This window comes from Hyaena hyaena, unplaced genomic scaffold (genome assembly GCF_003009895.1).
Source record: "Hyaena hyaena isolate Hyena2069 unplaced genomic scaffold, ASM300989v1 scaffold_151, whole genome shotgun sequence".
Lineage (NCBI taxonomy): Eukaryota > Metazoa > Chordata > Mammalia > Carnivora > Hyaenidae > Hyaena > Hyaena hyaena.
The window spans coordinates 1109177-1125534 of NW_024080783.1; the positions used below are offsets into that span (position 1 = coordinate 1109177).

Below are 16358 nucleotides of genomic sequence, written 5' to 3' on the forward strand. Positions count from 1 at the left end.
AACCGAGGGTCCCTGGATGGCTCAGTCGGTTAAGCGTCCGACTCTGGCTCAGGTCATGATCTCACGATTCGTGGGTTCGAGCCCGGCGTCGGGCTCTGTGCTGACTGCTAGCTCAGAGCCTGGAGCCTGCTCCAGATTCTGTATCTCCCTCTCTCTGACTCTCCCCTGCTCACGCTGTCTCTCTCTCTCTCATTAAAAAAAATAAAAATAGATCTGAAACGAACGTACTGGACCGCCCCCATCTTGATTATTAATGAAATGCAATATATCGAAGTGCATTATATAAGGAAGGGCACGATTCTGGAAACGTTTCTTTCAATGGTACACTATGTGTATCCTGGGTTGCGATATAAAACGTGTAACCTGCAGTAGGTCACAAGCACAAAACACTAGTCACGAGACCCGAAGACCGAGTTCCAGCTTCTGGAGCCACAGTGAGGAGGAACACAGGCTTGCAGGGATCATCTATTACACAGTGACCAGACGGTCGTGTACGGTGCAGTGGGACTGGGATGCGGGGAGCGGAACGGAAACTCCGGATCTGCCGGGCGCACTTACTGCTTTGGGGTTTCTAAACCTCACTGCACACGCTGTCCCCACGGCACCAATTGGGTGATTTCGCTTCGGCCAGCAGGCTCCTCCCACTTCCTCCACCATTTCCCCCCCACCGCCCCCTTTAAGAAAAAAAACAAAAACAAGAAAGGCTTTGGCCACCCATCCATCGTCCACAGGTCGGTCCGCTGGCTGACGTGGCGGGCTGGCCTTAAGGAGCGCCCGACCTCGCGCCCGCGCCCTCCAGCGGCTCCGACCCAACCGCCGCCCCAAAGATCTCGAAGTCGTCCACGGAGACCGCGCGCGGGCGCATGCGCACGGCAGGCCCGCCCCGCACGCAGCCACTTCCGGCGCGCTGGTGGAGGTGCGGTTCCGGGTCGCTGCTCTGCTTGCCGGCCGGCCGTGGGGGCTGGTGACGCGGGCCGGCGTTCACGGGAGGTCCCGGAGGCGGGGCTCTGCCGGCTGCCCAGAGAGCGGCAGGTGCGCGGGCGGGGGCTGGAGATGCCGGCAGACCCCTCATTCTCCCGGTGGCTCCGGTCGGCCCCCAGAGCGGCCCGGACGGGGTTGACCAAGACCCAAGGCGGGGGGGCGGTACCAGGGTTCTGAGAGGGCGGGGGTGGGGGCAGAGGGGCTGCCGGGCCTGGGAGTCTGGAGCCTATAGTTTCAGGATTCCCCCCGCCGAGCGACCCTGGACAAGTCACTCCTCTCCGGGTCTCAGTTTCCTTGCTGTCAAATGGGAGATACATTGTGTCCCTACCTTCTCTGACAGTCCAAATGCGGGCGGTTCTCGAAGGAGCCTGAGTGAGTGGGATCCAGACTGCCTTAGCAGGTACCTGCCTGCCTCCCTGGGCGTTAGGCAGCTTTTACCCAATTTAGCCATTCTTCTTCTCAGCGACGTTCTTAGTGTGAGTCAAGTCTCTGTGACTAGACAGCCTCGTGTCTGGCCAGGTAAACAAACAATGTGTGACTGTCGGAATCAACTGAGAAATAAATACTGGCCCTGGGAAACCTTAATATCTTTCAAGTTGGCTTTGCCCAGGGCTCCCAAGGTGAAGTGAGTTTAGGCACCAATGAGAGTCTATTCTTTGTGCCTGTTAGTGCAGCTCTTGGAAAGATCACAGATGCAAAGGAGACCAGGATGAAGGAAGGTTGCCCACTGAGGATTGTGGCAGTGACAGATTCTCCCCTCTGTCCCCTAGTTAATCCTCACTCCCTCCTCTTCCATTTCCCCTCAACATTTTGGCCTTACACTTGAAATACCCAATGCATTTTATCTTTGTTTTCATGCAGGACAGAATGCTTTGACCTCCAAGCTGTTTTAAATCTGGCACATAAGCCAGGTGAGTAGGTGGTTTACAGACACTGAAGAACTGTCCAGACTTAAATGGATAATCTGAAGTGGTAAGAAGTCATTTGTAGATCTCAGGGCAGAGCTTAGGTATCCTCTGCAAAATATGGATAGAAATCAAGGTTGGAACCAGAATATTAGTTTCATACAGTACTGGGAGGAAACGACATTTGAGTCTCATGTTGAATGTCATGTAAAACATTCTGAAGACAAAACTGATTTCAGGTCATTTTAATCACCCTTAAAGAGAACCATGCAGCTTTTCCAGGAAATGTGTAAGGGTATCTGGTGCCTATATGCTAAAGTGTCTGGCTTGTGGGTTGTTTTCTTTCCCCAGGTTGTCAGCTTTTTCTAGTCAACAGCTGATTGCAAACCATCCTAGAACATTAGAATGTTATACCTTTATCCCCATACTGAGTTACATATTTTTGTCTTCATCCTAAAAAAAAAAAAGGAAACTGTAGTTAAACTTAATATCGGGGGAAGGATTCCAAGCCATGATGTGATGTTAATGTGTACCCTGGAAAATTTTACTAACATGTCTTATATGCTATAGCCAACGTGGTGTAGTAAAGAAAGAGTAAGGACTTGTGAGTCAGAGTCCTGAGTTCAAGTACTAGCCCTGCCCCTTAACCACATACTCTTTGGCAGATTACCTCACCACCTCAAGACTGGATTTCCTTACCTGTTTATGAATGTGAAGCACCTGGGTGCTTTTTCAATGTTTAGCAATTGTGTTCTGTTAAATGTACATGTAAAATTAGGAAACTTCGTTTTGAAACCTGAAGTTTGCCATAGCAACTCAGTTGTGAAATTGCTCCTGTGTTTCACTTAGATCTCTGTTTCGTCTGATTTATAGATACTGTGTTCCATAATTTAAGTGGGAATGCAACGCTCTTGGATGTCTGGAACTTTTTAGGCACCAATCTCTGAAGTCCTGGTTGCTGGCCTAAGCCCTAGACTACTGTGGTGGTTTGAAAAGCTGGTCATCAGTGCAGGGTAGCCACACAACGAAAATGTTTGCAAAACTAAAGAAGAAAATAGCAGAAGAGACTGCTGTGGCCCAGAGGCCAGGAGGTGCCACTCGGATCCCACGGTCGGTGAGCAAGGAATCGGTTGCCTCTATGGGAGCTGACTCAGGAGATGACTTTGTGAGTATCTTCTCTAGTTTTTAATATTTGGCAGAGTCTTGATATGTTTTTAAATAATATTTCAGAGAATCCTAGGGGGTGCCTGGATTTTCTTTTAAATATTTTCTTTTACAGTTGCAAGATTATGTAGAGTCTATATTTGATTCTTCTTACCCTAAGGTACTTTTCTATTTCTTTTTTTCCTACTTTTCCCAAGTCCTTTTCATATTCTCTGCATTGTTCTCTTTTACTCTTTTTATACCGTGTGCATCTTCTTTTATATTTTATTTCTCAAAAAGGCTTGGCTTATTGTCTCTGCAGACAGATATTCTTTAAGTCTCTGTTGCTTGACAAGGTTTGTGAGTTACGGTGTGGAGTTAGCCAGAGGGCACTATTTTATGGGGAAAGATGATGAAAAGATGACACCAATGACTGCAGTATGTCCCTTATTTGTAAAGTACTTTTGTTTTTGGAAAGATTTCAAAAAGTGAAGATGCTCTTGTGTTAGATGGATGTCAAGTCTCAGGATTAAAAGTGCGTTTTTGGCATATGATAGAATCTTCTTTAAGTCAGATAACTTCTTTAAAAAATGATTTATGATGCTTGATACATATGTAAAAGAATGTATGTAATACAAATGTAAAGTATAAAGCATAAAAATAAAATGAATGCTTGTTAATCTGTCACCTATCCAGAGAAGTAGAACATTATGGATACTGTTGAAGCCACTTGTTTTTTTGTTTGTTTGTTTGTTTGTTTTAAAAATATATATATTTTTAATGTTTATTCATTTTTGAGAGAGACAGAGCACGAATTGGGGAGGGGCAGAGAGAGAGGGAGACACAGAATTGGAAGCAGGCTCCAGGCTCTGAGCTGTCAGCACAGAGCCCGATGCGGGGCTCAAACTCCCGAACCGTGAGATCATGACCTGAGCTGAAGTTGGACACTTAACCAACTGAGCCACCCAGAGGCCCCCTGTTGAAGCCACTTGTATGCTCCTTCCCAGTTCCCTTTCTTCCTTCCTGCCCTCCAGATAACCCCATCCCAAATTTTGTATATATCATTCTCTTGATTTTTAAAATGTCCTCCCAGATATGTATATATTTATACATTTTTTGATATGTACATATTTATATCAGTTTAATGTTGCATTATTTGTGAAATTTATAAAAATGGTATGCCTTAGTCTTCTTGAACTTACTTTTTTTTTGAATTCACCTTCTTTCCATTGAAGCTGTGTCCATGAAGCTGTGATTCATTTGTTTGAGATTCAGCACTTAACAAGGCCACAATTTATCTCTGACTTTTCCTGATGATAGACGCTTGAGTTGTTTCCATGGTCACATGAGTCGTCTTCCTCTTTTCTTATACTACCTGTCCTGGGTCAGATTACATTGCAGAAGCTATTAGGTTATTGGGATGGAACAATAAGATTACCATATCTAAATTGTTGGCTGCTATATTTACCAGGAAATATAATGCACATCTGATCCCTAGGCTGAAGGATATAGTTTCATTGCTGAGTTCTGTGGTAGCAGTACCTGCTTTCCCTTCATGGTGACATGCTAAATGAAGGCTCCCATCTTGAAGGTATTCCAGTTATAGACGTTGGTCTGAATTCAGGAAATACTTTCCTTTGAGACTTCTAAATCTATTTGAACTTACTGTGTATACATTTTTTAATTGTTTTTTTTTTTTTTTGAAAGAGAGCTTGCAAGAGGGGGAGGGGCAGAAAGAGTGGGACAGAGGATCCAAAGTGGGCTCTGCACTGATAGCAGAGAGCCTGATGCAGGGCTTGAACTCATGAACCATGAGTTGAGATGAAGTCAGACCATGACCTGTGCTGGAGTCAGATGCTTAACCAGCTGAACCACCTAGACGTCCCGACTATGTACACATTTTGATCTCCAGACCTGGATGTCCCACTGCAAATATTTCTCCAACTGGATGCTTTCCCTCTAGTGTCTCAAATTCTTTTTTTTTTTTTTTTTTTTTTAAGAGAGATAGTGTACATGCAAGTGGGGAAGGGGCAGAAGGAGAAAGAGAGAATCTCAAGCAAGCTCCACAGTCAGTGAGGAGCTTGATGCTGTACTTGATCCCACAACCCTAGGTTGAAATCAGGAATCAGACACTGAACTGACTGAGCCATCCAGATGTCCCTAGTGTCTCAAACTCTAAAAAATATTTTTTTAATGTTTATTTCTTTTTTTTAGAGAGCTAGACACAGTGTGAGCAGGGGAGGGGCAGAGAGAGAGACACACACACACAATCTGAAGCAGACTCCAGGCTCTGAGCTGTCAGCACAGAGCCCAACATGAGATTCGAACTCTTGAACCAGGAGATCATGACCTGAGCCAAAGTTGGTGGCTTCACTGATTGAGTCACCCAGGCGTCCCCTAGTGTCTCAAATTCTAAAACGAACAAAACCGAATTCATTAATTCCATCTCCAGATGTGCAACTTCCGTCCCCCAAGCCACCAGCATGAAATTTTGGAAGCATTCTAGACTCTTCCCTCCATTTCTTGGTGTCCAGTAAACAAGTATTGTCGTTTCTGTTTTCTAAATGTCTCAAACTTGCTCTCTTTACTCCATTACTAGTAGTACATTTACGTCCATTTTATTTCAAGCTGTCTTTCTTTCTTGGACAAATGTGGTGGCTTATCTGGGTTCTTTGCCTCCAATAATCCCCCAGTGCAGATGTGCTCATGGCTCTCCAGACTCCTCAGTGGTTTCCCCCTCACCTTCATGATGAAGTGCAGACTCAGTGTAGTGGTAAACTGTCATGGCCTTGGCACAGCTTACCTGTCCACCATCCATGTTGAACTTACTGCATTTCTGGAATGGACAACATTCCTTCATGCCTACAAATTTTTGCACTTGCTGTTTTCCTCTCTCTGGAATGTCCCTTGTCTCTTCCTTTCACTCTTGAGTTCCTCTGACAGACTTGTGCATCTTTCAAAAGATTTGCTTACATGTTACTTCCAGGAAGCCCCCTTGGCCCAACCTTCCCTTGTCACCCCCTCTACCCTTTATCCCTCCGAGCTGAGTTTAGTCCCCTGGCTCCTACTTAACCTCTGTAATGGCATCTATTGTTGTAGTGATTTGCTTGTTTCTCAGTAAATTGGGAGCCTTATGAAAGGCAATAGAGAGTAGCAGTTAGAAACTCAGGTCAGGGGGTGCCTGAGTGACTCAGTTAAGTGTCTGTCTCTTTATCTCAGCACTGGTCTTCATCTCAGGGTCATGAGTTCAAACCCCACATTGCGCTTTGCACTGGACACAAAGCCTACTTTAAAAAAAAAAAAGTCAGCTTAAGGAGTTAGACCTGGATTTGTTTCCCAGCTGCATCGTTATTATGTGACTTGTGGCAAGAACCTTTACTTTTTAGTGCCTTAGTTTCCACATCTGTAAAATGGGGTTAGAACTGTACCTGTCTTTATTAAAATATATGTGTCAGGGCCCCCAAAGTTCATCCCTAGGTTCATTTATTTACTAGGAGGGCTCATAGGACGCTGCATGGTTTTACTCATTGCTGTCATTTATTACAGTCAAAGGGTACAAAGCATAATCAGCAAAAGAAAAAGGTTCCTGAGGCAAAGCCTGGAGAAAACCATGTGCAAACTTCTAAGCGTCCTCTCCTCCTAGAGTTACATAGGGCACACTTAATTCCCCCAGCAATGAGTTGTAGCAGGACATGTAAAATATTGACTTCCAGGGAAGCTCATTAGAGACTCCGTGCCCAGGGACTTTATTGGAGGCTCTTCACATAGGCACCCTCTGCCAAGCCATGGCAATTAACCACAATTCCAGACTCCCAAAAGGAAAATGAGTGTTCTGCATCAACCACGTTTTTTACACAAACAAGATTAGGTACAGTGAACCATTCTTATCAGGAATGGTGGAAACCCTTTTAAAGTCTTAAGTTCCCAAAGCCAGTCCAGGGCCAGCATTACAAGCAGACCTTGCTGAGGATTGTGATCGCAGACCTGTGATGTTAGCTCTTTTCTGCCCAGTGAATAGAACACTTAGCAGAGTGCCTGGCTCTTAACAGCCATTTCATAATAGTAGCTGCTTCAGCTGCTGCTATTTTGGGTGGGGACTCTCTCATCTCTGTTCCCAATGCATAGCACAGTGTCTCACTAAACAGTGATAATCATCATTTCTGCTACTAATGATAGGTGATATGTCTTAAAACTAATTATATGCCAGTCTCTGTTTTAGGGACTTGATAAATATTGATTTATTTAATTCTCATAGAAACTCAGTGAGATTGATCCTGTTTGTTGTCATAGTTTACATATGAGGAAATCACTGCACAGAGAAGGTGACTAATTGGACCAGGTTCTTGTTTTATAAGTGGTGAAGATGGACTTTAACCCAGGCCTTCCGCCTCCAGAGACTGCCTCTTAACTATAAACTTTACCACATCTCGATCAATGTTGGATTGGGCAAGTGTCTAAATATTCTAAATAAATGGATATTTAAAGTGAAATTTTCAACCACCTTTAAAGATATTTTGGGGGCACCTGGGTAGCTCAGTTGGTTGATCATCTGATTTCAGCTCAGGTCATGATCTCTCATTCTGTGAGTTCGAGCCCCATGTCGGGCTCTGTGCTGACAGCTCAGAGCCTGGAGCCTGCTTCCAATTCTGTGTCTCCCTCTCTCTCTGCCCCTCCCCAGCTCATACTCTGTCTCTCTGTCTCTCTCTCAAAAATAAAAACATTAAATAAAAAATTTTTTTTAAATAATTTTGGGTATAAGATGGGGAAACATAAATAAAGACTAGTATTAGGTAATATTTTAAATTTTGTTAGGTGTGATAATGGTACTGTGGTTATAGAGGAAAATGACCTTAAATTGTAGAAATGTTTATCAAAGTATTTAGGATGAAATGTCTGTTACGTATAGTACCTCAGTAAAATAAAAATTAATGAAGCAAATATGGGGAAATGTTATCAATTATTAAAGTAGGTGGAGAACATTCATTAAAACGTCTTCTCTACTCTTCTGTATTTTTAAAAATTTTAAAATCGAAAGAAAATAGAGTTACTTATTAGCAATAGTAAGCAGTTCTCAAAGTAATAGGAGTATTCATACATTTTAAAATAGATTGGGGAAAACTGATGTCTCATTAATATATTGATTATTAAATCCATATTATTAACTAAAGTCCTTGATGCATTTTAGGTGAAGATACTGAAATTTTTTCAACATCTGTGATAAGTTCTTCACCAGCCTTTGATCCCTTGCTAAAGAACCTTCTCCACTTTATCCCAGGACTTTACCTTGGAAAAAATAAAGTGATTTTCTTTTTTATCACTGAAAATATATTCTTTGTATTTTATGTACTTGGTGTGATATGATCACAATGGATTTGTTTACCACCACTTATCGCAATACAATGCATACACACAAACATAATTTATCAGTTTAGCATCTTCTGTCTCCTTCACGTTATAGGAGATAGTGTTGCTTCTACTTTACAGGTGGAGAAGCTAGGACCCAGGTACTCTAAGAAGCTCTTCAATGATCACGATTAAACTATAACCAAACCTGGGGCGTCCGGGTGGCTTAGTCGGTTAAGCGTCCGACTTTCGCTCAGGTCATGATCTCGCAGTTCGTGGGTTCGAGCCCCGCGTCGGGCTCTGTGCTGACTGCCAGCTCAGAGCCTGGAGCCTGTTTCAGAGTCTGTGACTCTCTCTCTCTCTGACCCTCCCCTGCTCACGCTGTCTCTCTCTCTCTCTCTCTCTCTCCTAGAAATAAATAAAAAACATTAAAAAACATTAAAAAAAAAAAAAAAACTGTAACCAAACCTAACATAAGACTTAGTGCTTTCTGGTTGAGTACTGGGGTCTCACACTGCTGAAAACCCAAGTATGAATATGACCTCTTCTTGTGTCAATTTCAACAGGCTTCCGATGGAAGCAGCTCCAGAGAAGATCTTTCATCCCAGCTTTTGAGAAGGAATGAACAGATACGGAAATTAGAAGCCAGACTCTCTGGTATGTCAAAGAATTCATAAAAAGCAAGCAAAGAAAACTTGCCTTGGGTGACCTTCTCTGTATATAAAATAGCCATGTAGTATAACCTTATAGTCATGTTGACATATTTTGACATGTTTCTTAGTCAAAATGGAGCAATTTGTACCCTTTTCGTTCCGTCCTTTTATTAGTGTACCAAATAGTGTAAATTCAAAACTAAGTTTTAAAGTTAAAAAAAAAAACAAAACCCAACAACCTACATTTTTCTGCTCCTGACGTTTCTAGCCATGGATATAAAAGGTATTAAAGGTATATATAGACTATCTATGACCATCTTTTACCTGTTAGCGTAGCTTACTTTCAAGTGGAGAGGGGTAGGGAATAGTATTTACAGGAATGGCCAATAGATGGATTCTTCAGCACCAGAGGTTTGGTGCTACATGGCCACCTGCTGCAGCTACGTATCACCTGTGTAAATGTCATTCTGGGTCTTCAGGCCACTTTTCAATGATATTCAACACCCGTATAGAAGCTGTAACTCTCATTATGTCTTTTGTGTGCAGTTTACAGTTAACACAACTTCCATCATATCCTTGCCTGGCAGGGCATGTTTGTGATAGAGTTGTGAGTTTTTATTTTGGTTTCTGCCAGTGGATACATTTTGAAAGTTTCGTCCTGTGAAGTGGTCAATGGCTTCTGTGTTTCTTTTTGTCCCTTGGCCTTATACACATTTTATTGGAGTGAAAGCAGTAGACTACAGAATTCACCAAATTGTATGTGAAATATTTGTGTCTGTGAGGTTACCACAGGTCCATAGCACAGCTCCCAGCTCCCAGCTGACCCATGATCTCATTTTATCCTCACTACAGCCTTATTAGGCTGAACGAAGTTAAGGTCACACAAGTAGGTTGTAGAGCTGGGATCCAAACCCAGATTTGCTTGCTAAAGTCCGTACTCTTAACTACAGTCTTCTTTAAATTCAGTTGTGACTGTCTTGTTAGGCCTACCTGTAAGTAATATCAGTAACAGGTGAAATAACTTTACATTTGTTTAATGTTGGGGAGAAAGCTGTAAAATACCATGTGCCTTCACTACTATATGAAGGAAGAGTAGTTTAGACTTAAGTTAGAGGAGAGACAGGGAAGAGAACAGACACCTACTGAGCCCAGTGATGTCCCGGGTATTTTCCTCCGGGTTCAGTATGAATAACAACAACAATAATAGCAGCTCCCTTTTATTGAACACTGTGTCGAATGCTTCTGGCACCATCTAATTAAGACATCTAAAACACTTTGTTTATTAAAGTACATTTGAAGCAGGTACAATTAACATCATTTTTGATAAGTAAAGAAACTAATACTTAGGATCAATAATTTGCTTAAGGTCTCTCAGCTAAGGACTGACAGTTGGGAAATGAACTAAAGGCTGCCTACTTTTCCACTATTCCATACTATCTTCTTTGGCCACCCAGGTAATTAATTCTGACTTTCACCCCTCATATGGCATAGGAAGCTCATTTCCTGTGTAGAAAAGAAGCTGACTTTTCTAGAGAATTAAGTACTTTCATGGTAAAGACCATACTGTGGTAAGGTGTTTGCTATTGCCCTAACCATTGTTCCTCAGTTGTATGGACTGAGCTACTTAGTGAGTTCCTTTGACCTATCCTATTGCTAATACTGGAAGGGGAAGTGAAAACTGAGATTCGAAATTAAGTAATGAGCAGGCCATTTCTGATGACCAGATCAGGCCCAGTTCTTGTTCCCTATCCAGGCTGAACAAATCTGCCTGTTTGTATGCACCATTTACACCGTGGATAGTTTGTACTATACCTGTTTGCCTGTGTTGTTCATTGTTAACGGGAGGCTGTCTGCCTAGCTTTCCTTAACAGCAATGGTTTTCAGGTTGAGAAAATCATCATCATTTTCACTCATTTTTTTGTTTAATTAACTTCCTTTCCTGATGTTTGTCCATTCCTGGTATGTGCGTCACCCTCCTCACCCAAGACTATGCTGAACAGGTCCGAAACTTGCAGAAGATAAAAGAGAAGCTTGAAATTGCGTTAGAAAAACACCAGGATTGTACGTATTTTTTTCCTGCTTTTTTTCAATCTTCTTAGGGTTTATATTTTTTTAAATGAAACAATAGTGTATGGATAACTTTGTCCTTCATCGTAACTCCAGTCTTTGTAAGTGTACTTCTTAATCAGGTTGCTATAACATTTGTCTGATATTTATAAGCATACAGTTGCTATTTATGTTGCATTATGGGCATGCTTCTTAGGAGGTCATCATGTGTATCAGCTTGTCTTCATCCAGTTTATTGGCTGCCCTTAGATTTTAGTAAAATTGTGTGCCTGGCCCTCACACCTTGATTAGGAGACTGGTTTGAGCTGTAGCTTCATGCTGCTGGAGTCAGTAATGGGAAAACTCTTCAGCTGTCTTCACTCCTCCAACAGTGGAGCAGTTTTTAGTCTATCCTAACTCGTATATTCTCCTTGGGATTCAAGCCAAGAAAGATGCTAACAAGTAGAAAGTTATTTTCTGTTAATATAACGTATATTAAAAAAATTTTTTTAAGTAAACAAAGTAAAAGAAAGGTTTTTTTTTTGGTTTTGCCAAGTTTTGATTTTTATTTTTAATTCTGAGAGCGGCAGTAATCTTCACTTAGCAAAGGCATGAGCGTTTTCTGGCAACCTGCTCAACTCATGTTCTGTCATTGTGCCATTGAAAATGTTACCTCTTGGCATCTACCTAAATGTATATATGTGCTTATTACAAAAACAAAACAACAGAAAGCAAAAAAACCCCAACAAAACAAAACAAAAAACAAAAAACCCAGCACCAGAAAAACCAGCTGTGGTCCAGAGATTCTGGGAAATTTGAGATGGATCAGGTTTTTCCCAGTCTCATTATTCACTTATGTGACCTAGATCTCTTTTGTTAGGTGACAGTTGTAAAGTAATCACTGGGCTGTTTGTCATGCCGTTTCTGCAATATTTCCGTATCTCAAATAGAGCCTCTTTGTTAACAGCTTCCATGCGGAAATTTCAAGAGCAGAATGAGACATTCCAAGCCAACAGAGCCAAAATGGCAGAAGGACTGGCTTTGGCATTAGCCAGAAAGGACCAGGTATTTTATATGTGACGCCCCAGACTGGTGGAAAGATTTCACTTCGTGACATGATTTCAAAAATCATGACATAAACCTGGTAGAAAATATTTACAGTCTAGGAGAGAAGGAATGCTATATAATTTAGAGTTGTAATCATGAAATGTGTTTAGAATGTGACAGTATCATTCTATCATTCTCTGTAGCTTTGTATAAGGGAGAGGGAAATCGTGTGTCCTAATTTGGCCACATATCCCAAGAGAAGGAAAACGGCCTCTGTCCTCTAAATGCCTGTTTTGAAGCCTAGACCCCAAACATGATACATCATGGAAAATGCTTCCAAGCTAACCAGCTTCTATGATGTATATAGTTCTTAACCTCTCTTCCCCAGTTCCTTCAACCTTAGTTTCTTAAACCCCAGTGAGCTTAACAGAAAAGGACTCCTGGAATCTCACTAGAACCATTCATTGACAGATGCTGGAATAAGAAAGGAAAATAGTACTATTACTAGCTATTGCAATAATTACGAAGTATATTTCAGTGACATTTTAAGTTTAAGATAAACATCAAGATACTGTGATCATCTTGATTTATCAAGACAGGGTCAATATATTATGCTTCACTTAAGAAAATATATATTTCATCTACAGTTGGTGGGTGGTTGGCTTGTTGGTTGGTTTTAAAGTGAATATCAGTCGTCTGGGACATTTGCTAGCCAGAGAAAGACCTCACTCCCAATACTTAGTGGATAAATATGGTATGAATGTATATAAATGAAGAAATCATCTAAAATTGGTGGATTCTGATTGCAGACAGTTACAATATGGTTTTTTTGTACCAGTGGTTATTTTTTCCTCCTGTTCTAGGATTTGTGAACAAGGGGCATAATTCTTTTTCCTTTAACTTATGCCTTATCCCAGAGAGCACAAAACATACTGGGAAAATCAAGATAAGAAGGAAAAAATGATCAGGGGCCGGTGAAGACTGTCCCCCTCAACTTCAGTAAATTAATTTCTAAACATCAGTCATAGAGTTACCAACCCAGCAGGTCCCAGCTACCCACTCCCAAGAAATAATAACAACACTCATGGAAAAACACTTAGGGATCAACTGAAAAGCTGCTTCAGAACACCACATGACAGCTTTGTTGCGTGCTCTCCTTAGAAAAATCTGCAGGCTTTTATTTGTGTTCTAGAATTTTTTGTAAAATTCATTTTCTCCTCCTTTTAGGACTCTTGGCTTTCTTAATACTAAGCCAACTTTATGGGATTTCTTACATTTGCTGTTCTGGTTGCTTGCTTGCTTGTTTTTCAGGGGGAGTTAGGTGGTTTTGTTTTCTGAAAATCTTTATGTTACTGATACTCTTCCCTGGAAACTGTACTTTTTTTGTTGTTTTGTTTTAGGAATGGTCAGAAAAAATGGATCAGCTTGAAAAGGTTAGTTCATCTTTTATTTTTGTCTCACTATGAATGTTGGCCTGTTCTTGGGGCTGAGAAAACGGTTGCTCCAGTACCCAGTGTATGGATGGCTCTATCACCTCTTGGCCTCAAGGTCCTGGATAATTAGACACTGACTTGAAAAGCTCATGTGTTCTCCTTTCCCGGATGGGCATGCGGGATATCTTTTGTTTTCCCCTCCCAATATCCTCTCTACTCCTCTCGTACCTTTCTCTCTGTACCTGAAGGCTCTTAGAAACTGCATCAGCAGGGCTCCATAGCCCTCTGGCTTCCCATTGTTTCTGCCAGTGGCGAACTCCAAAAGAACGATGGGCAGAAGAAGAATGTGGTCAGAATGTTTATTTCCCCCGCCTTCTCCCTGTGGGATCCCTTCAGGTTGGTTGTATCCCATGGCCAAAGGTCACAGCTTCAGTGGAATATCCCTGGGGTTCTTGGGACCTCCTAATCCCTTGCCCCTTCGTGCCCAACTGCTACTAACACATCATCTCTTTGGGTTTTCTAATTCCACCCACAGCTTTCAAAAGTCCCTTTATTAAACTATTTTCAAAATACTCCATCTGAGACTGCCATCTGTTTCCGACTGGGGCCCTACTTGGCACTGTGGTAACGTTAGGAATAATTTTTGAGGAGGCGGTGAGAAGGAGGGCATTTTTCAAGGCTCAGCATTAAGCAGATAAGAGTACATCTTGACTAAACACAGATAAGAAAAATTGATTACTCTAGCATCATAGCTTGTGTAACACCATGTAGGTGCTTAATGTAATGTATTCCTGGCTCCCAGACATGAACAGGAAGATGAAATTTCAAGCTTACAGTTAGAAAAACATTTTAATTTCAAAGTCAGCCCCCTCAGCCCAAATTATATGCTGCTACCTACTTCATTTTTTTGTTTTCATTGAATACTTCTATGTTACTCTTCATGGTAGAAAAATTATTTCTTGGATTGATTTATTTAGTTGCACAATAGATTTACTATTTATTTTATTAACAGGTGAGTTTTATTGCTGCATTCTTGGGATAAAATGTCAAGTTAAACCAGCAATTCTCTGTGTCTGTTCTGTAGAAATCTGATTATCAAGCTATCAGTTAAACAGTGCTTGACTGGGGAGCCTGGGTAGATCAGTTAAGCATCCAACTTCGGCTTAGGTCATGATCTCACAGTTCATGGGTTCGAGCCCCACATCGGGCTCTGTGCTGACAGCTTAGAGCCTGGAGCCTGCTTCAGATTCTGTGTCTGTCTCTCTCTCTCTGCCCCTCCCGCACTTGCACTGTCTTTCTCTGTCTCAAAAATAAACACTAAAAAATAAATTAATTTTTAAAAAAAGAATGCTTGATGTATTTATGCGAGGAAAGAATTACAGAAAAGTCAAGCTATTTCCTAAAGAATCTTGCACTTGAAAAAAAAATCTGAGTCTGGCTCACTCAGTTGAGCAGCTGACTCTTGATCTTGGTTCAGGTCACGATCTCACAGTTCGTGGGATCAAGCCCCACACTGGGCTCTGAGCTGACAGCATGGAGCCTGCTTGGGATTCTCTCTGTCTCTCCCTTTTTCTCTGTTTCTCTCTCTCTCTTTCTCAAAATAAATAAATAAACATTAAAAAATAAATCTGGGCGCCTGGGTGGCTAAGTCAGTTAAGCATCTGACTTCTGCTCAGGTTCTGATCTCACGGTTCATGGGTTTGAGCCCTGTGTCAGGCTCTGTGCTGACAGCTTAGAACCTGGAGCCTGCTTCAGATTCTCTGTCTCTGTCTCTCTCTGCCCCTCCCCCGCTCGCGCACGTGCTCGCTCTCTCTCTCTCTCTCAAAAATAGACATTAAGAAAAAGTCTGAACATGGTATTAATGATAGTCTTCTTAAATATGGAAGTATGGGTTAGATTAAACTTTTCTTAAACTCCGAAGATTGTAGCAGTTGAAATTCTCATTGATATCTTTTAAAATTATGGTGCAGGGGGATACATGTAGGACTGAACTAAATAAAACCTACTTCCACTCACTGAGGCAAGCCCCCCCCCACTTCTCCACCAAAGGAGGGATTGAGAAGTATTTTAGATCCAGAAAGAGCAATGAGACATCTATGTAGGTCTTTGAAGCCTGTAATTTTTGGAAATGTTATTTTTAGACTATTTTGATTTCTTTTCAATCAGGAATTGGAAATTGCAGCAGCAGGCAGGGTTTGTTCTTAAGAGAATCTATCTTGGTTGGGAAGCTGTCATTAGTAGATTGTAACCTGCTGACACCAGTCACGGTCATGTCTAAAGTTTGTTGACATCCTAACTGAAATTGCTGACATCAGTTCTATTTAAATGCATCTCATTTTTTCAGGGTACTCAATCTCACACCAGTTATTCATACCATTCAACCAGTTCAGTATGTCACCAAGAATAGATGTGCAACATGGATATCTGGAATTTCTGATCAAACTTCAGAACTTTTTTTTTTTTAATGTTTATTTATTTTGAGAGAGAGAGTGCGAGCAGGGGAGAGGCAGAGAGAAGAGACACAGAATCTCAAGCAGGCTCCAGGCTCCGAGCTGTGAGCACAGAGCCTGACACGGGGCTTGAACCCACGAACCGTGAGATCATGACCTGACTGAAAGTCAGACGCTCAACCGACTGAGCCACCCAGGCGCCCCCCAAACTTAAAAACTTTAAAGTGTTAAGAAATAGTTGCTCTTATTCCCCTTATTCACAGCCATCATTTAAAACATTTATTTTTTATTTTGGGGGGACACCTATTTGAGTCAGGAGAGCACATAACTCTGATCTCAGGGTCATGGGATTGAGCC

At 41.7% G+C, this 16358-nt stretch overlaps 1 protein-coding gene across 4 annotated transcripts in view; it reads left to right on the forward strand.

The window, feature by feature from the left end:
- Positions 1–945: 945 nt before the first annotated feature.
- Positions 946–16358, forward strand: part of GOLGA1 (golgin A1) — a 53045-nt gene continuing 37632 nt past the window's right edge. For 3 of the 4 annotated variants that reach the window (XR_005529626.1, XM_039239016.1, XM_039239018.1), the window contains exons 1-7: positions 946–1032; positions 1843–1892; positions 2760–3051; positions 8939–9029; positions 11012–11086; positions 12039–12136; positions 13519–13551. Coding sequence is in view for 3 of the 4 variants with exons in the window: in XM_039239016.1 (XP_039094947.1) it covers positions 2917–3051; positions 8939–9029; positions 11012–11086; positions 12039–12136; positions 13519–13551 (432 nt within the window). In the remaining variant the exon portion in view is untranslated. Of the gene's footprint in view, positions 1033–1321; positions 1382–1842; positions 1893–2759; positions 3052–8938; positions 9030–11011; positions 11087–12038; positions 12137–13518; positions 13552–16358 lie in introns of all 4 variants that reach the window. The other variant, XM_039239017.1, reaches the window with a different exon arrangement.